The 23,315-nt window shown below is 42.9% G+C and overlaps 1 protein-coding gene across 1 annotated transcript in view; it reads left to right on the top strand.

Moving 5' to 3' along the window:
- The window catches only part of AP4S1 (adaptor related protein complex 4 subunit sigma 1), a 44,596-nt gene that overhangs the window by 20,591 nt on the left and 690 nt on the right, over positions 1-23,315 (top strand). Inside the window, exons 2-5 of the mRNA XM_021695778.1 lie at positions 4,654-4,859; positions 8,523-8,609; positions 9,669-9,737; positions 12,966-12,977. Coding sequence (XP_021551453.1) covers positions 4,722-4,859; positions 8,523-8,609; positions 9,669-9,737; positions 12,966-12,977 — 306 coding nt within the window. The 5' untranslated portion in view covers positions 4,654-4,721. The remainder of the gene's footprint in view (positions 1-4,653; positions 4,860-8,522; positions 8,610-9,668; positions 9,738-12,965; positions 12,978-23,315) is intronic.

Genomic DNA, 23,315 nt, shown 5'->3' with positions numbered 1-23,315 from the left:
CTGTCTCTCTGTCAGATAAGTAAACAAAATCTTTAAAAAAAAAATACATTATATACTGACTTCCCTCTAAAGAGTATGGTATGGAAAGGGGAGGGATAACTTTACGGTACAGAAACCTAACAAAAACTGTCTCAGCCAGATGATCAAGTTCAGTTTCAACAGTGATATATCATGTTGATAGTATGTGCCTTCTGCGTGTTTGGGCTCAGTCCGTTAAGCGTCTGCCTTCGGCTCGGGGTCCTGGGATCGAGCCCTGCGCTGGGTTCCCTGTTCAGCAGGGAGTCTGCTTCTTTTTCTTCCTCTGCACCCGCGCCGCCGCCGCTCGTACTTGTGTGCTCTCTCTCAAATAAATAAAATCTTAAAAAAAGAAAAGAAAAATCCATATATCTATGTAACCCAAACACGTCACAACTACATTTTTTATAAAATGTCACAAAAATCACCAGAGTACAATACACACAGTATGGGTAGGTATTGTTTGGTGATCATCATATATAACTGAATCAGATAGATATGTACCTGAATGCTGGGTCACAATAAAAATGTCACAATAAAAAAGTAAAAATCACTGGTCTTGTAGGAGAGCTTAGTATGTAATCAAATAATGATTACATAGGGTGACAAGTTTTGTAAGATACAGTAATGGGTTCAAAGAAAGATAGCTAGCGGGGCGCCTGGGTGGCTCAGTTGGTTTAGGCGACTGCCTTCGGCTCAGGTCATGATCCTGGAGTCCCAGGATCGAGTCCCGCATCGGGCTCCCTGCTGGGCAGGGAGTCTGCTTCTCCCTCTGACCCTCCCCCCTCTCATGTACTCTCTCTCATTCTCTCTCTCTCAAATAAATAAATAAAATCTTAAAAAATAAAAAAATAAATAAAGTGCTCTAGCTTCTTGTGGCATCTGGGTGGCTCAGTCGGTTAAGCATCTGCCTTTGGCTCAGGTCATGATCCTGGAGTCCCGGGATCGAGTCCCGCATCGGGCTCCCTGCTCGGCAGGGAGTCTATTTCTCCCTCTGACCCTCCCCCCTCTCATGTGCTCTCTCTCTCTCATTCTCTCTCTCAAATAAATAAATAAAATCTTTTTTAAAAATTAAATTAAAAAGGGCGCCTGGGTGGCTCAGTCGGTTAAGCGACTGCCTTCGGCTCAGGTCATGATCCTGGAGTCCCGGGATCGAGTCCCGCATCGGGCTCCCTGCTCAGCAGGGAGTCTGCTTCTCCCTCTGACCCTCCCCCCTCTCATGCTCTCTCTCTCAAATAAATAAATAAATAAAATATTTTTTAAAAAAGAAAGGATAGTAGCTAGCTCTTTATGATTCGCAATAGGGGACTGGGATAGGCAGACTTCACTGAAGAAAAAGTGATATATATATATTTTTTTTAAAGATTTTTTATTTATTTGAGAGAGAGAATGAGAGAGAGAGCATGAGAGGGGGGAGGGGCAGAGGGAGAAGCAGACTCCCCGCTGAGCAGGGAGCCCGATGCGGGACTCGATCCCAGGACCCTGGGATCATGACCTGAGCCAAAGGCAGACGCTTAACCGACTGAGCCACCCAGGCGCCCGAAAAGGACCAGTGCTTATGTAGCCCTTACTATGTGCCAACTGCCAAACCCAGTTCTAAGAACATTCCATATACTAACTCCTCTAATCCTTCAACCCAGAAGGTAAGTACTATCTATTATTATTCCCATTGTACCTTTGAGTACTAAAGGTTAAGTAACTTGCCAAGGATCACAAAATTAACAGTCAAGCCCCAGTTCATGCTTTTGACTATTATACTATTATGAGGACTTTATGTTTCCCTGGAGGAAATTTGCTTTTTAATTTGGAGGATTTTATTTCAATCACTTTTATGGAGCCAAAAATGTTTTTGTCTAATATTACATGTGTGTGTTACAATAATCTGATTCTGAGGTACATAAAAAGCCTTTAGAGCTAGAAAGGATATTAGTCATCACCAAATGCCACTGTGATTGCTAGAAACTTCATACTGTACTGTTTTCATGCGTTGTATTGTTTGGTATTTTCCAAATTAAATGTTCAGCAGCATTAGAGAGTATTGACTTGATCGTTCCCAAAGCTACCTGAAGTTGATGCTTGGTAAGCTTAAATGAACATCTGATGACACTAATACACTGAGTGAGGCAAAGAGGTAATGTGATAAATTAAAGACAGCATCAGATTATGAGTCAGGGGGCCAGGATCCAAGACTTCACTCTATATCTCGGATTATCCATTTTCGCATCTGCAAAATGAAGGGAGTGCACATCAGGGATGACAGGTATATGGTGCATATGTTGCCACACCCTGCTTCCTAACCTGCAACTGACATACTAATCGTTCATAGCATCCTTTTGAACCTGAACAGTTCCAGAATCCTTCCCAACACAGTGCTCAAAGCAGCAAATACAGTTAGTCACAGTTGGCACCCAAGTTAAAATCTGTCATCTTTGGATGACAGTCTCAGAATACACCATCAGAAATAGGAAAACTATACCCAATTCAGTATGCATTTCAATTGTTCCAGTCTCTCTTTTCTCTAGGCATTTAGTTTGTATCATATAGGGTCTTGGGACATTGATCTGCTCATATTCTACTGTGACATACCAAACTCCCTCATCTTGGCCTTTAGGTATCCTGGCATCCTTTGTGTAAGGCTTTCCCCAGTGAAATTTCCCTTCTTTATCTGTCCTTGATTCACACAGGCTCTTGGGTGTGGAGTCCCCCAGGTCCTGGCAATCAAAACATCTTCCCCAGCCTTGTGTGTCCTTGAATGCAAAGAGTTTTATAAACAAAGGAAGTTCATATCTGCTCCCTGGCCACTCCCAGCACTTGTCTAGGCATATTCTTTCCTTATACCCTACCTCAGTTTCATAATTATTTGATTTCTCTCCTCCCTGATGATCAGTAACCAGGATCGGTGCTTAAAGCATTCATCTTCTGTTCTCAAACATGTACTTGTCTCTGAGTCTCTACATTATATATTTCGGATTTGTGTATTTTATAATAGAGTTTACAATTTTACTTGTCCACTTTATTACCACTGTATAATCCTACAGTTACAAATTGTGTAATTGTTTATGAGCATGCAAAACAAAGATGATGTATTCGAGCCTTTATAGATGCCTTCAGCTACTATTTTCAAGGCTTGCATCCTAATGAGTATCAATTCAACACACCCTTGTTTGTCATCCTTGCTCCTGAAGTCAGTGGGAAGGAATGCTGTGCTTGTTAAGGTGGAAACCAATTTGATCCGTTGGTGTAACATCTCAGTGGGATCATTTTACATCTCATTTTACCGTAAACTTAACGCAGCCAGGGCATTTAAAGGCAAAGGTTTGGCCATGAATACCTTTGAGACAATATCTTTTTCTTTTTTTTAAAGATTTATTCATTTGAGAGAGAGGGAAAGAGAGCGAGTAGTGGGAGGGGCAGAGGGAGAAGGAGACAAGCCGACTCCCCTCTGAGCAGGGAGCAGCGACAGGGCTCCATCCGAGGACCCTGAGATCATGACCTGAGCTGAAACCAGGAGTCGGACACTCAACCGACTGAGCCACCCAGGCGCCCAAGACAATATCTCTTTCTTCTAGCTGGCAGTTGGAATCCAGAGTATAAGATTGTAATTTCTAACTTTTGTGAAGATCGTTTTAAAATATCTTTGCTGAGAGGGAATAAAAGAATGGATGGTAACTTAATTTACTGGTCTCCAGCCATAATTTACTGGCAGTAATTTGTAAGGAGAATAAAAGCAGCACTTAATACCAAATGACTAAACAGAGTATGTTGCAGTTCCACCTACAGTAGTGAGCTTATCTTCCTGGAAAAGGGAGTGAATGACCACAGGCCTCCCCCATGGCACAGCTGCCCTGTCCCCGGCTGAGCTGGTCTACATAACATCCTGTCCTGTGCCCTGGATGATCACGGCAGCCCAGGCTTTGGGCCTGGCTCTTTCCAGCTCTTCGTGTTTGGAATTATTGTGAGATAACCACCTGTCTGATACGGTTTAGGAAACAAGAGATGAACTGGGAGGACAAAGAATAATACAAAATGTAGTCCAAGAATTATCCCATAATCTGTTGCAACTTTTCTGTAAAATTATTCCATATTTTAAAAGTTCATTTAGAGGGGCTCCTGGGTGGCTCAGTCGGTTAAGCATCTGCCTTCAGCCCAGGTCTTGATCCCAGGGTCGTGAGTTCAAGCCCCACATTAGGCTCTGTGCTGGGCATGGAGCCTACTTAAAAAAAAAAAGTTTTGGAAGATAACTAATGAAAATTTATGTTTAGGTTTTTTTCTTATTTTTTTATGGATTTGATTTGCTTATTTGACAGAGGGAGAGAGAGTGAGAGAGAGCATAAGCAGGGGGAGTGGCAGGCAGAGGGAGAGGGAGTAGCAGACTCCCTGCTGAGTAGGGAGCCCCACGTGGGGCTCGATCCCAGGACCCTGGGATCATGACCTGAGCCGAAGGCAGATGCTTAACCCACTGAGCCACCCAGGCATCCCTATGTTTAGTTATTTATTAAAACCTCATTTAATTCTTAAGAGTGAAGACCAGTATTATCAGATCACATTTTATTTACTTCTGGTTCATCTATAGAACACATCTAATATTATTCTTTGTGATGTTTGATCTTAGCTTTTTGTTGTTCTTTCATCCTTCAGGTTCTAATTACAGGTACACCTTGACATAACTTTTGAACTATCTGGAAAAATATTGCCCAGAAAAAAAAATGATAAAATTTTTCCTCATGGTGAATAAACAAGGACAGACCCGACTTTCTAAATACTATGAACATGTGGAGATCAATAAGCGTACAGTTCTGGAAACGGAAGTCATAAAGAGCTGTCTCTCCCGATCCAATGAACAAGTAAGTTTCTGGTTCTCTCTTTTATCTCCTCATTCAACTAGGCAGTGGCAGATCTGTTATTACTGAGTCTCAAGGGCCCTCAAGTTCTTTGAACTACATTCTTCAACAGCTATTAGGGAAAAGAACAAATGAAGTGAATGAAGACTGAAGCATAGCTCGCTCGCTTTATATCCCCTTAAGGAAAATACCAACAAGGAAAACCGGGAAAAGCCTTGAGTTCTTATTTAGGTCAGCATATTTGTCTCAAATTTATTCCAGCTAATAGACATGTCTTCTTTTTTTGTCCATATGAATTTAGCCCTTACAACTCTTAGGGGTGCCCCCAGCAGGTGGCTCGCTTTAAGCCAAGAGATTAAGGTCAGATGATTGGTATAGAGGTGAGCACTCGAGACCCACTTTGTGCGAGAGAATACTAGCATGATTCTCATGTAGAGCGCAGTTTTTTTTCTGCTTATCATTTTTGTAAACTTAACACCAACATAATCCTAGAACTAAGATTTAAAGATTTAAAAAACAAAACAAATTTTATTTGAACTTGTCTTGTTTTATGATGTAGATGGGGTAAGCGGAAGTTAAAAATTCATATGACAACAAATCTACCCATTCTGTCAAAATTGAGGTTAAACAAAATCATTAAAATAATAACAAATAAGAATTTTAGGAACTGAGTCTATTTTTACAAAGAGGTTTAATTGGAGAATTTATTCATGAGAGTCAGAGAGAGAGAGGCAGAGGCAGAGGGAGAAGCAGGCTCCCTGCTAGGCAGGGACTTGATCCCAGGACCCAAGGCAGACGCTTAACCATCTGAGCCACCCAGGCGCCCCCAGAAAGATTTTTTTTTTTTAAGATTTTATTTATTTATTTGACAGAGAGAGACACAGCGAGAGAAAGAACACAAGCAAGGGGAGTGAGAGAGGGAGAAGCAGGCTTCCCGCTGAGCAAGGAGCCCGATGTGGGGCTCGATCCCAGGACCCTGGGATCATGACCTGAGCTGAAGGCAGAAGCTTAACGACTGAGCCACCCAGGTGCCCCCAGAAAGATTGTTTAAATCACCCATTAATTTTGCCAGTTCGCCATTTCACAGCATATGTAGAAAGCCTGTGGGAACCACTGCTAGGTCTTAAAATATTAAGGTACATCAGTGCTCAGAAGTTACATGTTGGAACTATGTTTCCCTTGGCTTCTAAATTGATTTTCCAGTCTCAACATCTCAGAGTCCTCTTTGAATTACTACTTTGGCCTGCCATGGCACACATTGCTTCATGTAGTTGTCAAAGGGAAACAGGAACTATTAAAGTGCTGTGTTAATAGTCACATACTTTAAATAAAGATAACCTCCAGAAGCATTCTTCTTGAATCTTTCTGCAGAAGGCAGGCACTGCATAGTTTCAAACACCATCTTCACGATACGTTACCCTTTGAAATATATGCTTTGGAACGAATATATTATTAGATATTTTTGAAGCATTTTGAATTCTTTTTTTTTTTTAAGATTTTATTTGTTTACTTGAGAGAGAGAGAAAGCGAAAGAGAGAGAGAGCATGAGGTGAGGGGGAGGGGCAGGGAGTGGGAGAAGCAGACTCCCCGCTGAGCAGGGAGCCCTAACGAGAGGCTCGATCCCAGGACCCTGGGATCATGACCTGAGCTAAAGGCAGATGCTTAACTGACTGAGCCACCCAGGTGCCCCCTTAATTATTTTAGATTTTAAAAGGAATCCACTGGGCTTTGGGATAATTAGGCACTGAAGTAACACAATTTCAGCTTAGTTTTTATTTTATCCACAAAGGTGCTTGCTCCTTTTTTTTTTTTGTCAGAAACTCCTGAAAGGCTTTGAAGAATGTTCTTCGGTTCTTTCAGATAGATTGTGTTTCCTTGAAAGATCCAGCTGAGCAGAAATCACACTGGCTCTACAGTGAGCCAAAAATGCAGAGTGGTCCTGCACTTCTTACCTTTATCCTCATTTTAAATAAGAGCCTCAAATCCCTCCATTTTATAGATGGTCAAATGGCTTTCCCATGGAAGAAATTTCATAATTAAAACTTACAGCTTCATCTCCAGGTGTATCTGGGCACCCAAGAGCAGTTATCCCAGTGCAAATAGCCAGAGTTCATGCGCAATCATATTTGGTCAAGCACACCCAGAAGTCCAAAGGAAGGGCAGCACTGCGCCTTTAGGCTGCTATCCGATTCCTGTCTACGCAGTGCCTTCCCAGTCCCCTTTGTACAATGGCTGTAGGAGAGAGATGAATGGGAAGGGAGTTGTTCTATCCACCAGCCCGTGCTGGTAAACTAGTTGTTAATTCATAGGAAGCAATGTTTACAATGGGAGATTTTGTCTAGCATCTGCCCTACAAAAGCCAAAACTTTAAATAATTCATAAGAGTCTACATTGATTCTTTTCATGGGTCTAGGAAAAAGAAATCAGGATTCTTTTTGCATGTGTGTATGCTGTGTATATTTAGCTATTCAGTGGCTATTAAATAGTACAAAACTAGGGGCACCTGGGTGGCTCAGATAGTTGAGCGTCTCCCTTCGGCTCAGGTAATGATCTCAGGGTCCTGGGATCGAGCCCCGCATTGGGCTCCCTCCTCCGCGGAGAGTCTGCTTCTCCTTCTCCCTCTTCCTCTCCCCCTGTTTGTGCTCTCTCTGTCTCTTTCAAATGAATAAATAAAAATCTAAAAATAATAATAAATAGTACGATTCTAGTAATCTGTTCCATTTGTAAAAGGATTACTCTCATACTCCAAATGTATAGAAATTACCTTAAAAAAAGGGGCGCCTGGGTGGCTCAGTCGTTAAGCGTCCGCCTTTGGCTCAGGTCATGATCCCAGGGTCCTGGGATCGAGCCCCGCGTCGGGCTCCCTGCTCAGCGGGAAGCCTGCTTCTCCCTCTCCCACTGCCCCTGCTCGTGTTCCCTCTCTCGCTGTGTCTCTCTCTGTCAAATAAATAAATAAAATCTTAAAAAAATAAAATAAAGATTCCATATTGGTCGATGGTTAAAAAAATAGATAGATAAATAAATAGTACAAAACTAAATCTCTAATTGCTTCCAGCAGAGTCTAGGGGAGATGAAAAGAAGAAAATCTTTTTTTTTTTTAAGATTTTTATTTATTTATTTGACAGAGAGAGACACAGCGAGAGAGGGAGCACAAGCAGGGGGAGCGGGAGAGGGAGAAGCAGGCTCCCCGCCGAGCAGGGAGCCCGACGCGGGGCTCGATCCCAGGACCCTGGGATCATGACCTGAGCCAAAGGCAGAAGCTTAGTGACAGCCACCCAGGTGCCCAAAGAAGATAATCTTCTTTGTCATGTTGGCTTATTTTCATGTTGGAGGCAGTTTAAAATTATTCAGTACCTTTGCCTGCTGATTTCCACACAGAGCAAAGCAAAGGAATGAGAAGGAACAGGTGGGAACCCACATGGATGCTCCAAACCTTTTTTCCTAGACTCCTTCTCTGCCTCCCAGTAGACTGCTTCCAGGTAGTCCCCCGAATACTGTGAGGAGGCAACCAACAGGCAACCAACCAAGATCGTGTAACATTTTAATATTGTCTATTTCTGGGAATGTGTTGACCGATACTGAAATCAGAACCTAGAAATTATGCAGGCCATTTTGAAGAAATCCGTGGCAACCATAGGAATTAATATCTAATTGTGTTTTTTCTAGTGTTCTTTCATTGAATTTAAGGATTTTAAGCTGATATATCGACAGTATGCAGCTCTCTTCATTGTGGTTGGAGTAAATGACACTGAGGTAAGGTAATAGAGGAGCCTATGGAAAATGCAAGAAAATTAGGAATGACAGTCTGATTTTTTTTTTAATTTTTAAAGATTTTATTTATTTATCTGACAGAGAGAGAGAGAGAGAAAGAGAGCACAAGCAGGGGGAGCGGCAGGCAGAGGGAGAAGCAGGCTTCCTGCAGAGCAGGGAGCCCGACACGGGGCTTGATCCCAGGACCCTGGGATCATGACCCGAGCTGAAGGCAGACGCTTAACCAACTGAGCCACCCAGGCGCCCCAACAGTCTGATTTTTATTCCTCCTTAAATTGACATTTTCTTCTCTGCTTGCCTATCTAAGAATTATCTTGACTCTTAAAGGATCTTTTTTCTATCAAGGCTAGGGAAAGCTGTGTGGAAGAAAAATATCTAGGATTTTTCTTGGATTAGATGAGCGGCTTGTGGGGAAGCACAAAACCACAGAATGCTTTCCTCGACCCTAGGCAATACCAGTGTCCTGCCCTTGTTCTGTGTGGCCCAGTGTGGCAGCTTAGACAGGTATAGAGGCCATTCAGTTGTGGCATGAAATACAGGGTGACAGATCAGAAGCCAGAGCAAACTATAAATATGATTGTGTTGTGACTGAATTTCCTCAGATTTAGTTCACCTTTCCAGAAACGTCATTCCCAGGTCAACAGAACCTATGGCTACTGAATCCATGAAAAGCATTTAAGATTTAAGATACTTCAGAATTTCAGTTGATTGTTTTTTATCCGTGAACCAAACCTAGAGGTAGTTTCCCATCTTCCCAAATGGAAAATTGGTGGCATGAAGAACCTGAAACACTGTTTCAGCCAGTTGATGATAAAGTCAGGGAGCAGAACTCAAAACCCTAATCACTAGACTCGATCTGATTTCAGTCCAGCTAAGTTCATCAAGGACTTAAAGTCTTAGAGGTGAAGGTTTTCGATTTTCCCTCTATGGGTAAGCTTCTTTCAAACAAGTGAGTCGTAGAACTATTCTGAATATTTGTCAGTGTCTAATTTATAGACGGGTCATACTAAAACTAATTGTACCCTTCCTTTTTTATTTCAGAACGAGATGGCCATTTATGAATTCATCCATAACTTTGTGGAAGTGTTAGATGAGTACTTCAGCCGAGTGGTAAGTCTAATGACTAAGAAATGGTTTATGTCCTTCTCCCAGTTTTCCAGAAATGGTCTATATCAAGAACCTGTGTTCATATAGAGCTTTCCCATGTAAAAGTTAAAACTTTTATGATGCCACATTTTCTTTCCCTTTCCTTCTGGCTCATCCAAAGTGTTACAAACCACTGTGTGCCTTAGATCTTTATGAAGAACCAGTTCTACAAGCCTAAGAACCTCTTACACCTTTCTTTTAATTAAGAGACTTGGCTATTGGGTGCGTGGGTGGCTCAGTTGGTTAAGCGACTGCTTTCGGCTCAGGTCATGATCCTGGAGTCCCTGGATCGAGTCCTGCATCGGGATCCCTGCTTGGCAGGGAGCCTGCTTCTCCCTCTGACCCTCCCCCCTCTCATGTGCTCTCTCTCTCTCTCATTCTCTCTGTCTCAAATAAATAAATAAAATCTTTAAAAAAAAAAGAGACTTGGCTATTTAACTTTCTCTTTCTCTCTCTTTTTTCTGTTTCCCTTCCTAAGGCACTAGGAACCTTTTTAGTTTAGGAATCATTTCTATCCACACCTTTGCTTTGATGGTCAAAACCAACTCCCCTTAAGGAATACATGAGTTCCTTTCCAACAGCCCCCTTTTTAAAGATTTTATTTATCTCTCTGAGAGAGAGAGAGAGGGTGTGCATGCAAGAGTGGGGAGAGTAGCAGAGGGGGAGAGAGAGAATCCCAAGCAGACTCCCCCTGAGAGCAGAGCCTGACACGGGGCTCGATCTCATGACCCTGAGATCATGACCTGAACCTAAACCAAGAGTCGGATGCTTAACCGAGTGAGCCACCCAGACACCTCCCAACAGCCCCCTTTCTAAAAAACAAAACAAAACAAAAAAAACCCAGCTGTATGAAATAGAATTTACATACCCCGAAACTCACCCATTTAACCTGTATAGGTTTTCGTATTTACACACAGTCGTGCAGCCATCAGCAAAGTCAATTTTAGACTATTTCATAACCACCACGAAATCAGTTATTGTCAGGGGACAATAAGGCTGGCCTCAAACTCCATCTTTGTATTGATCGCTTGGAGCGAGTGCCATAACTGAGCACTGCCCAGTAGAACTTTCCACCACCACAGAAATGTTCTGTACCTGTGCCGTCCAGTGCAGGAGGCACTAGCCACATGGAAACGTGATTAGTATAAAGGCGGAAATGAGGAATTTAATCTTAATTCATTTGATTCGCCAAGTGGTGCTGGTGGTTACCGTATCAGACAGCACAGCTCTGGTTCCTGCTTAATTGCAGTGACCACTCCCTTAAGACAGACTGGTTTGCAAGTCAGGGTCTGTGATTCAGAGCTGGCCATGATTAGCCATCTTAAGGGAACACCTATCAAGAAGAATAACATTTCCCAAAAAAGCAATATTTTAAACCTGGGATAATCATGAGTGAGTACAAGCACTATCATTGCTAAGGTTTTTTAAATTATTATTATTATATTCGGTGACTGAGAATAAATAGCATGTTGCTGAATTCTTGCTGTAATTCTGGGGAAAGAGTCAGTGACCACATAAACCACAGAAGTAAAGATTAGAATTTAATTTAAACTGGTGACTACACAGGACTCCCAACAGTACTGTAAGATGGTTCAGTTTAGGATGACAGTAGCAAAAAGAAGAGACAAAGGAGGGAAGAGAGTACTATGGGAAAGAAAATAGAATCTGTCCCACTCGGAGAATGCCTTGTCATCTAAGATTTATTTTTGGGTTTGTGAGTTTTAAACATTCTTGCTGAGACTATTTTTAATCTTGGTTTCCAAATCTTAAATTTGGAGATCAGTCTCATGCTGTCTGGGCTGAAAGAAGCATCTCAGCATCACATTTCAAAACAAAAAGCCAACCCGGTTAGGTCCCCTGGGGGCAAGAGAGGATGGTTGCTGTTGAGGATTGGGGTCGTCATTGCTGCACTTGACAAACCTTAAGTCCTTTCAGATATGAATTTAACTCTGTTTACTATTTCTCCCTCTATAATTTTTTTTATGATCTAAACATCTCTGATCACTGAAAAAAATTGAAAACACATATAAGCAAAAAGGGGAGAAGATTGTAAGCCCATGACTTACTGATACATACTATTAGGTACATTTCCTTTTAGACTTTATGTATCTGTCTGTATCTAACTATATAACTGTATCTAACTATTCCACTGTCCGTGGGATAATAGTGTATATTCCGTGTTACAACTTGCTTTTTTACTTAACAGTGTCAGTACTTATATATCTATAGCCTCATTTGTGGATCTGCAATAATATATTTAACTAGTCCCCCCTTGATAGATACTTAGCTTGTTTTCAGTAATTTGCTACTACAAACATTACCCTAAACATCCTATCACACATTGTTGTCCTGTTATCTAATTATTTCCTCAGGATAAACTTCTAGAAGTAAAACTGATGGATTCAAAGGGCATGCATATTATTAAGGTTTTTGATACACATATCAAACTAGCTATCATCTGTAAAGGTTGAGGTCATCTATTCCATGTTCTTTTTTTTTTTAAAGATTGTATTTATTTATTTGACAGAGAGAGAGAGACACACAGTGAGAGAGGGAACACAAGCAGGGCGAGTGGGAGAGGGAGAAGCAGGCCCCCCGCAGAGCAGGGAGCCCAACACGGGGCTTGGTCCCAGGACCCTGGGATCATGACCTGAGCCGAAGGCAGATGCTTAACGACTGAGCCACCTAGGTGCCCTGATTCCGTCTATGTTCTAAGGATGAATTGTACTGGTTGGCAAAATTCTTCCAAACTGCAGCCTTTTTTAAGAAGCACAGTCCAGGGGGCGCCTGGGTGGCGCAGTGGGTTCAGTGTCCGACCCTTGGTTTCAGCTCAGGTCGTGATCTCAGGGTCATGAGATCAAGCCCGCATCAGGCTCCACGCTCAGTGCAGAGTTTGCTTGAAATTCTCTCCCTCTTCCCCTCCCCCTCACTCATGTGTGCGCATGCATGCTCTCTCTCTGTCTCTCTTATTCTCTCTCTCATAAATAAGTCTCAATAAATAAATAAATAAATAAATAAATAAATAAATAAATAGCACAGTCCCAGACCCAGGGCCTTCCTGCTCAGACTTGTATGTACAGAGCTGCCTCCCTGACCTGCTCCCAAGCCTGTGGCCAGAGCAGCTGCTAACTCTGCTAAGAACATGTGCCCCAGTGTCTCATTCTCATCCTTGTACTTTTTTCTCTTTTCCAGAGTGAATTAGATGTATCCTTTTTCAAAGCTGTGAGCCAGGTTTTCCTCAGTACTTGGCAAAGCACAGAGTAGTCCTGATCAGGTAAGTGCCACAGGGCAGGAAAAGGATGCAGCAGAATCCAGAATGCTAATTATCCATCAACAACTGACAAGATAGTCGGAGGTGCAGGAGCTTTGCAGAAAGACCCCTCTCCTTTTTCACAAACATGATTCTTATTAAGATTCTTATATTTTTCAGACAGGCCAATGCTATGGTCGTAGTTGATAATAACTGTTGGAATAATGTAACTTCTTTTAAGTATATAGATTAGACCTTTACAGAATTTGAATAACACAGCCAGAAAGTGCTTGGTCCTCCTAGAGAGAATGGATTTTCATGGCTCCAGGTCTAAATCTCCAGAAATCCCTCACATGATCAGAATAAGGCCTTCAAGGATGATAAACTAGAGGGTTAAAGAGTTGCCTGGCTTGTATTCATTTACTTTTATAACAGAGAAAGCTCTCTTCTTCTCTTTCTTCTCCCTTCTAAATCAAAGTATGCAAGCGCCTCCCTCCCCCGCCCCCCGCAACAAACATTATTTGCTTCAAATACTGTAGGCCTGTGGATTTTGGCAGGGGCCCACTGGGCTTTGGGTGAGTGCTCTGGAGGCAAGGTGACTTGTAAGTTAATTTTTACTTCAAAAGTCTGCTTGAAAGCAATAAATGAGAGTCGTTTGGGAAAATATCAGGCTTAAATCTAAAATAGTAACAAATATAACAAATATATATTAATTATAACATGTTTCTATATACGTATATATACATTAGACATCAGCCTATCTGGGGGAATTACTATTGATAGAAAACGTCATCATCAACTCCATTTACAGGCTCTATCTGGAAGCCTCTTTAACTGGGAAAATCTGAGTGCCCTCTAGTGGTGAGTGACCTAAATCTATGATCCCTTTGACCTAGGACACCCAAGACCAGACTGTATATTAAGGTGTATTTTTATTCAGCATGTTACATTCCATTTTAACTAGGCCCTTTAAAGCAATTCAAAATAAATCTCGTCCTCTTGTACAGGAAAATAAGAGAAATGCCTTTTGATTTAAAAAGTCATCAGGAAGATAGGAAAAGCTGTTAGACACCTCCCAGGAGTACGGAAATCCAAGTTTTGCTTTTGAACCTGCCACAAACTGTAGGTGTTGGACCAGACAGATAACCCCTTCATCTCAAAATAATAGAATTAGGGGCGCCTGGGTGGCTTAGTCGTTAAGCGTCTGCCTTCGGCTCAGGTAATGATCCCAGGGTCCTGGGATCGAGCCCTGCATCGGGCTCCCTGCTCGGCAGGAAGCCTGCTTCTCCCTCTCCCACTCCCCCTTGCTTGTGTTCCCTCTCTCACTATGTCTCTCGCTGTCAAATAAATAAAATCTTTAAAAAAATAAAAATAATAGAATTAGGCTAGAAGAGCTTTAACACCCTCTCAGCCTTAATATTTGACGTTGCCTTGACTCTAGGTAACTGAGCTGAGTTATCTTACACCTAGAACAGGAAAAGAGACTCTAACTAGTCTAGAAGTTCAGAGAATTACAGTGAATCAGATATAACAGGGCATATATTACAGCTGAACTAGTGTCTTATATATTGACTAGATGTTTATTAGAAGTAGAGACGGATTTGTCTTTTTTTTTTAAAAGATTTTATTTATTTGACAGAGAGACACAGCGAGAGAGGGAACACAAGCAGGCAGAGTGGGAGAGGGAGAAGCAGGCTTCCCGCTGAGCAGGGAGCCCGATGCGGGGCTCGATCCCAGGACCCCGGGATCATGACCTGAGCTGAAGGCAGACGCTTAACGACTGAGCCACCCAGGCGCCCCTCTTATTTTTTTTTTTAAAGATTTTATTTATTTATTCATTTGACAGGGAGAGACAGCGAGAGAGGGAACACAAGCAGGGGGAGTGGGAGAGGGAGAAGCAGGCTTCCTGCGAAGCGGAGAGCCTGATGTGGGGCTCGGTCCCAGGACCCTGGGATCATGACCTGAGCCAAAGGCAGACGCTTAACAACGGAGACACCCAGGCGCCCCTAACTTATTATTTTTTTTTAATTGAAATACAGTTAATGTACTATGGTAGTTTCAGGTGTACCTCTGACTAATTTATATATTTACCATCCTTCGGAATTACTTAGGTGTATCCACCTGACAGATTAGGAATTTTGCATCATTTAGAGAGGGGAACTGATTCTGCCCAGACCTGGAAATGTAAGCCTTTGCTCTAGGCAAAATTTCACTTGGACCTCCAGTGGCCTTAAAGTGGAGCAGGTGGGGCAGGTAGGCTGCGGGGTACCCTCTCTTCTATTAACATTCTTAAAAGGTTTCCACCCTTAGCCATCTGAAAACGATCCAATTAAAACCCATGCCTTTACTCTGCCTCATGCATAATTCTAACTATCACATGTCTGGGAAGGACCTCTCTATACCAATTTCATAACAGTAAGGCAGGGGAGCCTTTTAGAGGTGCAGCCTGTTTCCTGCCCCCCTCTGTGTAGGGCCAGAGACGCTCCACATCACTGCCCTGGCAGCACGTCCCCAGCGCTGCTGAAGCAGCTAACGTTGGTCAGGGCTGCTAGGCCAGGGAAGCTTCCTCTGGCCTTGAAAGGCTGAAAACAAGCAGCTGATAGAGTTGCAACCTGGAGCTGGTTCTCCCAACACTCACCACACCTATCTTTGTGTTTGCTCAGGCTTAAGAAAGCCTTCCTTGTCTGCCCACATGGAATAGACACGCTCGAAGGCTTGGCTTTGGTGCAGCACCAGGAGAATGGAAGTCAAAACCTCGTGGAATTCCCAAGAAGCCCTTTACTTGCCATCTTTTTATCCAGAAGCTTCACTCCCCTGAAGTGTTCTAAGAATGGGGCAGCTTTGCAGAGTCCACATGGCTAGACTTTGAGGAATAAAATGCACCATTTATCTACAGGCGCTTAGAATGGGCTTGTTCTACTGCTAGTAAGACTGACATCACAGAGCAAGACAGATGGGATTTCAAAAGGGAGTGACCTGGGGCACCTGGGTGGCTCAGTTGGTTAAGTGTCCAACGCTTGGTTTCAGCTCCGGTCATGATGTCAGGTTTCTGGGATCGAGCCCCCGAGCCCCACATTGCATTGGGCTCCACGCTCAGCAGGAAGTCTGCTTCCCATCTCTCTCCCACTCTGCCCCTCCCCCCCCGCTCATTCTCTTTCTCTCTAGAATAAATAAATCTTAAAAAAAAGAAAGAAAGAAAAAAGAAATGACCCAAGCACAAGAAATTAGGACAGAAATTCTGGCTTCTTGAAAGCACTTCTACTGAGCGGCAACTCTGTGTGCAGTTAGTGTCAGGTGGGGCAGACCCTTGGGACCACGCATGTCAGTGACCTAAATCCTTCACGTGCCCTGCGTAAGTTCCTGTACACTCTTCACAGTCCACTCTACTCACTGGGCTGAAATGCTGCCTGAGGACTCCTGAGGCCCTGCTTCTATTGGGAAAGTTTGCCCTATCACATACGTTAGTAGATGTATTTAAGATTTCAAGTTCTGGGGGCACCTGGCTGGCTCAGTCATTAGAGCATGTAACTCTTGATCTTGAGATCGTGAGTTTGAGCCCCACGTTGGGGAGTAGATTGTACTTTAATAATTTTTTAAAAATCTAAAAAAAAAACCCAAACCTTCAAATTCTATGAATTAAGATGGTTTTTAGGAATCAACTAATGAGCTTCCCAAAATGTGTTCAGCTCTGTAACCCCAGATTTGCTGTATTCTCCAGACAATTCATAATTCAAAGGAGCTGTCTCTACCCTCTCTGCTAAATATTCAGGGGACTGGCGCCAGTGAACAGCGCTGTGGGGGAGATGTCCGCCTCGTCCTCAGTTCATCGCACACCTACTAATGTGTGAACGTACAGAAAACCTTAACTGCCTTTTTGGTATTTGGTGCTTTTAAAGTGGCTTAAAGACTTGGTTTATTTGGGCTAGAGTGGAATGTAGCAGTACTACCTTCAGATTTGGACAACCAGGGTCCCTTTCCTGGGCCCTGGGCCTTAGGGGGGCTTCATCTGGCTCTCCTTCAGCAGTATCCCTCTCCATGGGATGAGGATGCTTATCCAGAGCCTGTAGGGACCCAATCCACTTCTTTTTTTTTTTTTTTTTTTAAGATTTTATTTATTTGACAGAGAGAGACACAGCGAGAGAGGGAACACAAGCAGGGGGAGTGGGAGAGGGAGAAGCAGGCTTCCCGCTGAGCAGGGAGCCTGATGCGGGGCTCGATCCCAGGACCCTGGGATCATGACCTGAGCCGAAGGCAGATGCTCAACAACTGAGCCACCCAGGCGCCCGGACCCAATCCACTTCTTGACCATCCTCCAGCTACCTGGGTCCCCAGAATTCACTGGGTGCCCATATACCAGGGCCTATTGCTAGGTAGGGCCTGTACAGACCTCTCCCCATGACTGGGGGCAGGAATGACAGAGAGCCTGGGATGGTAACCCACATACACACATGGGGAAAAAAGTGGGGAACAGGCTAGAATCCCTTTTTATATTCCAGGGCCACCTACTCCACAAATATAGGGTAGGCCTAGAATCCAGAATGTTTTCTTGATTCCAGAATCTTTTAAATAAATCTTTAGAACATTCATGTTTTTATTTTCTAAGTCCTTAAAACCCAAAAACCTGAGCAATTAGTTCTAGAATGTTAAAGCTCATGTGGGTGATATGAAAGTACCTCTTTACTGTAGTTGAAGGTAGGGGAGAAGGAAGGGCCTCTGCTGCTGCTTGCACGTCGTGACTCAGCTAGTTGTGTTCCGTGGTGCTCTCTGGAGGGATGCAGGCAGCCAGGCAACAGTATTCAGCACCACCGAGATCTGTGGTCAGGCCCTTATCGGGACCCAGAGCCCACTGTGGGCCATCAGCCTCTCCTTCCATCATTACTTTCCTAAAATCCTAAACACCTTAAAGGTCCAGAAACCAAAATAGGTCTTCTCTGAATAGGAGCTAACTTCACACTGACTTCATGAGAGATCACTAAAGTACTTGTTCAACTAGGGGCTATGGAAATACTGGCAAGAAGAACAAAGAAGAAGTTCTCCAGGGAAGCCACCCAACACCAAAGTGGTAGCTTCTAAATAAACTGAAATTGTCTCCATGTTCTCTCAGAAAGGTCACAATAATTGAGTCATTACCAAAGGATTTCTTATGAGGTACGATGGAGTATGTGATTACCTCAGGAATGACTTGATAATGTCAGATAGGAGTAAACTAGCTCCCGTCTCCCTGCAAGTTACTTTTAGAGTCCTAGGATTTGAGTACTTTGGAGCTAGAAGAAAACTACACCATCACCAGGTTAAAACCTCATTTTTAGATGAAAAGGCTGAAGCCCAGAGGGGTTCTGTGACGTGTCCCAAGCCATAGAGCTACTTTGGGGCAGAGCTGGTACCAGTCTCTGGGTTTCCAGGGCTATAAAATTAGATTTAGGGGCGCCTGGGTGGCTCAGTCGGTTGAGCGTCTGCCTTCGGCTCGGGTCATGATCCCAGGGTCCTGGGATCGAGCCCCGCATCGGGCTCCCTGCTCGGCGGAGAGCCTGGTTCTCCCTCTGTCTCTGCCTCTGCTTGTGCTCTCTGTCTCTGTGTCAAATAAATAAATAAAATCCTTAAAAAAATAAAATTAGATGAGATTAAATTTGACACGTTTTTAAAAAATGTGTTATTGTCTGGAGTAGATTGTGGCCGTTTAGTTTCTAACAAAACATTTATAAAGTGCCTGTCACCGTGCTATCTTGGTGTTGTCAAAGTTTTTCCTGAAGTAGGAAAAAAGTTTTGAAGAAACACTAGACTTTGGTTGGAGGAGTCAGGTATGATCAAAGAGAGTATCTGAATGTCTTGATAAGAGCATGCTCTGCAAAAGTGGGGTTCATATTTCATGATTTTTTTTTCAAGTAGGCTCCATGCCCAGCATGGAGCCCAATGCAGGGCTTGAACTCACGACCCTAAGATCAAGACCTGAGCTGAGATCAAGAGTCGGACACCCAACTGACTAAGCCCCCCAGGCACCCCCACGTTAATTTCTGAACATCTTTTTCTTTCTTTTTAAAATATGTAAATTAAAAGCAGGGCTGCAAAGCGTGAGAACTGGCCCATGCAGCTTGTCCAGTCTTTGGGAAGGGCAGGCACTGAGAAGCGAGGGGGCCAAAACCATCTCAGCATGAGAACTGCAGTCAGTGCTGTCATGAGTGAAGAGTCAGAATTATGAACAGTCCCCCATGGAGTCAGCCATTTACCTGGGAATGGGGTGTGAAGGTTCCAGATTGAACAGTTCTGCCTTCTGGGCTTCTCTGGTTCTCACTGGCCTTTGCTGTCTCCGTATTTCCTTGAACTGCGTCCTGTAGGTGCCATTTGCATCTGCTGCTACCGATCCACCCCTCTGCCTTACCCCCACTCCTTTCGCTTCATGCTTCCAGGTTCTGTTTGTTTTACTCAAGGAACAATGACAGCAAGTTAGGAGGAGCAACAGAGTTAGGAGAAAAACCAAAGAAATTGACAGGCTCATTTGACCCAATGCTTTCATATTTGTGTAATTTTACATAAATTTATATAAACTTAAAATAATTACACCTGGCTGTCTTGTTGATAGAATATGAATGCACCTTTAAGGAAAAAACCATTAAAAAAAAAAAAAGATAGGGGCGCCTGGGTGGCTCAGTCGTTAAGCGTCTGCCTTCGGCTCAGGTCATGATCCCAGGGTCCTGGGATCGAGCCCTGCATCAGGCTCCCTGCTCAGCGGGAAGCCTGCTTCTCCCTCTCCCACTCCCCTGCTTGTGTTCCCTCCCTCGCCGTCTCTCTCTGTCAAATAAATAAATAAAATCTTTAAAAAAAAAAAAGATAAACTCCTTTTCAGTGGCCTAATTAACAAGGAACAATACCAAGCCTAAAAGTGGACAGCAGACTGCATACAAGGAGAGTATACCCAGCCTGTGCATGATCTTCATGAGGATAGTCTTCTATACAGGAGTATTCCCTTTTCTGTGGGAAATGTGAACACAAAGGCCCTTCACAGTTTATCTAATTTCATGGCAAATTGAATTAAAGTATAAATATGAGAGTAAGTTTTTTCCCACCCCACTTAATTTATCAAGAACTTTGCTTAGGTAGGATCTTAAAAAAGAAAAAGAAATAAAAAAAGAAGACAAGGGATCTGAGACCAAAATCTCGAGTTAGAAATTTTAGTTCCTAGGCTGGGCTCTGCCTGGGAATTGCTTTTCAGGTCCCATTCAAATATATGCTGCTCGATTTTCTCTTTTGAAAGGATAACTAGACTACCACAGTGATATTAAAATACCATATTGAGAAAGTGATTTATGATCCAGAGACCGAAATTCCAATGTAGGAACCAGAAACATTTCAAGCACTTTAATTAAAAAACTGGTTTCCAGTGGCACTATGTTCAACTTCAACCCACATTACATAGCAATTCAGAAAGACTCTTGGGTTTCAGGATTGGGAGAAAATGGGGCTTTCTGAATCTGCTCTTTGGGAGGCTGTCTGTAGTTCCTATTAGTTCCAACCTTAGGGTGCCCCAGTTACCCTAGGGATCTTTAAGTCAGTTCAGTTCAGTACAACCCAAAGGTAGGACCCTCTTGAAATAGTCATTCTCAGCTTACCACATTAATAGACCAATAGCCTGGACCTTTCTTCCTTCATCCTATTCCAGATGTCAGGGCTAAAGCATGTTTGCCTGTTTATTGCCGTGGAGCTTTGCATATAAGGCATTTTTTTGGTCCCTGACATGTACCCAAATGCCATTACTCTTGGCTTCACCAGTGTGTACAAGTTGCTTATAAACCAAATCAAGATGTAAACAACAGCTGGATTCTTATTTTAAAGGAGTCACATGATTCCAGGGGGAAATCAGCTTTCAGGCCTTTGCCTCACATTGCATTTGGTCTGTGGTTTCCCCATATAGTGCTGGAAAGCCACGTGGTTATTAAGGGTTTGAATCAGCTACTCAGATAAGACAGGCAGTCACATGCCCACAGTACAGAATGACCTCACTGAGCAACTCATGTTTCTAGGATGTTGGGAAATTCAGACTTGCTGGAAGACCTTGTCCTTACGATGTGAGGATGTCAGTGGTTGATATGATTCAGCAGCAAATTCTCATCTGAATTTCAAAACAATTGGCCTCTTGTTCAAGGGGACATCTAAATTTTAGATCATCTGCTTGCCAGTCTTCAGAGCAGTTTAATCCCTGAACCAATTCAAATAGAATAGATTAAAATTAGATCTCCTTCTCTCTCCAAGAAAACTTTATTTTTTTAAAGATTTTCTTTATTTATTTGAGAGAGAGAATGAGATAGAGAGAGAGCATGAGAGGGGGAGGGTCAGAGGGAGAAGCAGACTCCCTGCTGAGCAGGGAGCCCAATGCGGGACTCGGTCCTGGGACTCCAGGATCATGACCTGAGCCGAAGGCAGTCGCCCAACCAATTGAGCCACCCAGGCGCCCCAAGAAAATCATCTTAGATGAGTTGGCATTTTCAATGCACCAAGGCTTTCATTGCCCTTAGTGACTACGACAGGGGGATTGTGCCTTAGTGAATATGACGGGGGATTCTGCAGGCCATTTTTCACACAGCCACCTATGCTCCCCAACTCCGCTTTTTTTTTTTTAAAGATTTTTTTTATTTATTTGACAGAGATAGAGAGACAGTGAGAGAGGGAACACAAGCAGGGGGAGTGGGAGAGGGAGAAGCAGGCTTCCCGCGGAGCAGGGAGCCCGATGCGGGGCTCGATCCCAGGACCCTGAGATCATGACCTGAGCCGAAGGCAGACGCTTAACGACTGAGCCACCCAGGCGCCCCCCCCCCCCTTTTTTTTTTCAACTCTGCTTCTTTGTACCCAGCTGACATTTCCACTTTGTCTGGCTTCTGGGTCTGATTGAGTCAAGGGCCTAATATTGCAGTCCCAGTTTGGTCATGGACAAAGCAATCATCTATATAATTGGAAGACATTATTAATAGGTTTATCAGAGTAAAGTTTTTTTTTTTTTTTTCTTTTCTGGGTCATTTAAGGACAGTTCCCATGGGCTCCTGAAAAACAGTTTATTCTGCTAGAGGACTCTTTGCACAGAGCTTAATGAGATATTAATGCATAGCCTAACAGAAACCTAAAAGTCATTCACAGGGTTGTCTCATTTTCTACAGACGTATTTCACTAAACAAATACAATACAGACTTGAACATCTGGAATTATTGAAAAAAATCAGGTGGTAATGATTCACTTTACAAAGATTCACTATTTAATTATGAACTCCCCTAGTGCATTTAAGTCACTCATTTGTTGAAGTTTATCTATTTGAAACCATCTGCTTCAATCAGCTGTTTTGGTTTGGTTTTTTTTTTTTTTTAAACAGACCAGGATCATGTTCTTTAAATAGAGATGAAAATAAGCTATTAAAGTGTAGAATTCAGAACCATTCAATATTGTCATCATCTCATTCTAGTTCCCCTTCTCCTTTGACAAAAGGAAAGTTTCCTGAAGGGGCTCCTGGGGGGAAAGAATTTGGCTCTTTCCAATTAGCAAGACCTCATATAGGCTAACAACATTTTTGTCTTCCCCCATGCCCTATACTAACTTTCCACTAGGAACATCAGTACCCTGAAGTGGCTCCATAATTCCCAAAGGAGTATTTTTAGAACTGTTCATTCATGCAAGATACTCTCATGAATTTCAGAATTTTTATCTACTTGGGAATTAGCATTGTCTTGCCTTCTTCATTCATGTCTACTCTTGGTGATTTTTTCTTCAGTCTGAGAGAAAAGATAGCTTAAAACGCGAGGTTTTGTGAAGGCATTTGGTTTGGGGTGAGGTTTGAGGGCTGAGGGGAGGGTGTATACTCAGTAGCCGCAGGCCCCTCCTGAGAAGTCTGGAAGCAGAACCATCAAACCAAAGCTGTGGGCTTAAATTCCAGCTCTGGCTATTACCAGCCATGTGACCTTGGACAATGGCTTTGAGCCTATTTGCTCCCATGTAAAATTAGGACAATATGTAACATTTGTATCACAGGGTTGTAGAGAAGACTGAAAAAATTATGTAAAACACTCAACACAATGCCTGGAACATCGTGTGTGTTAGTGTTGATGTTATTAGTGTCTGGGGAAAACAACACTGCTATTGTCCAGTCATGCTCTTGCCAATGTCACTTGCTTTGTTCTCTAGTTATTAGTAGAGTCACTTTCCCTCTGGCTAAAATGTGTAGTAGCTATTCTGTTTCTATGCCTACTGGCCAGTTAGCTTAGCCAAAGTGAAACTAGGTGTGTATGTGGATATGAAGGTAATAATTTCTAACATGG

Source organism: Neomonachus schauinslandi, chromosome 9, assembly GCF_002201575.2.
Source record: "Neomonachus schauinslandi chromosome 9, ASM220157v2, whole genome shotgun sequence".
In the NCBI taxonomy this organism is placed as follows: domain Eukaryota; kingdom Metazoa; phylum Chordata; class Mammalia; order Carnivora; family Phocidae; genus Neomonachus; species Neomonachus schauinslandi.
Note: the sequence above shows the minus strand (reverse complement) of the source record. Positions and strands in the feature narration are given on the sequence as shown.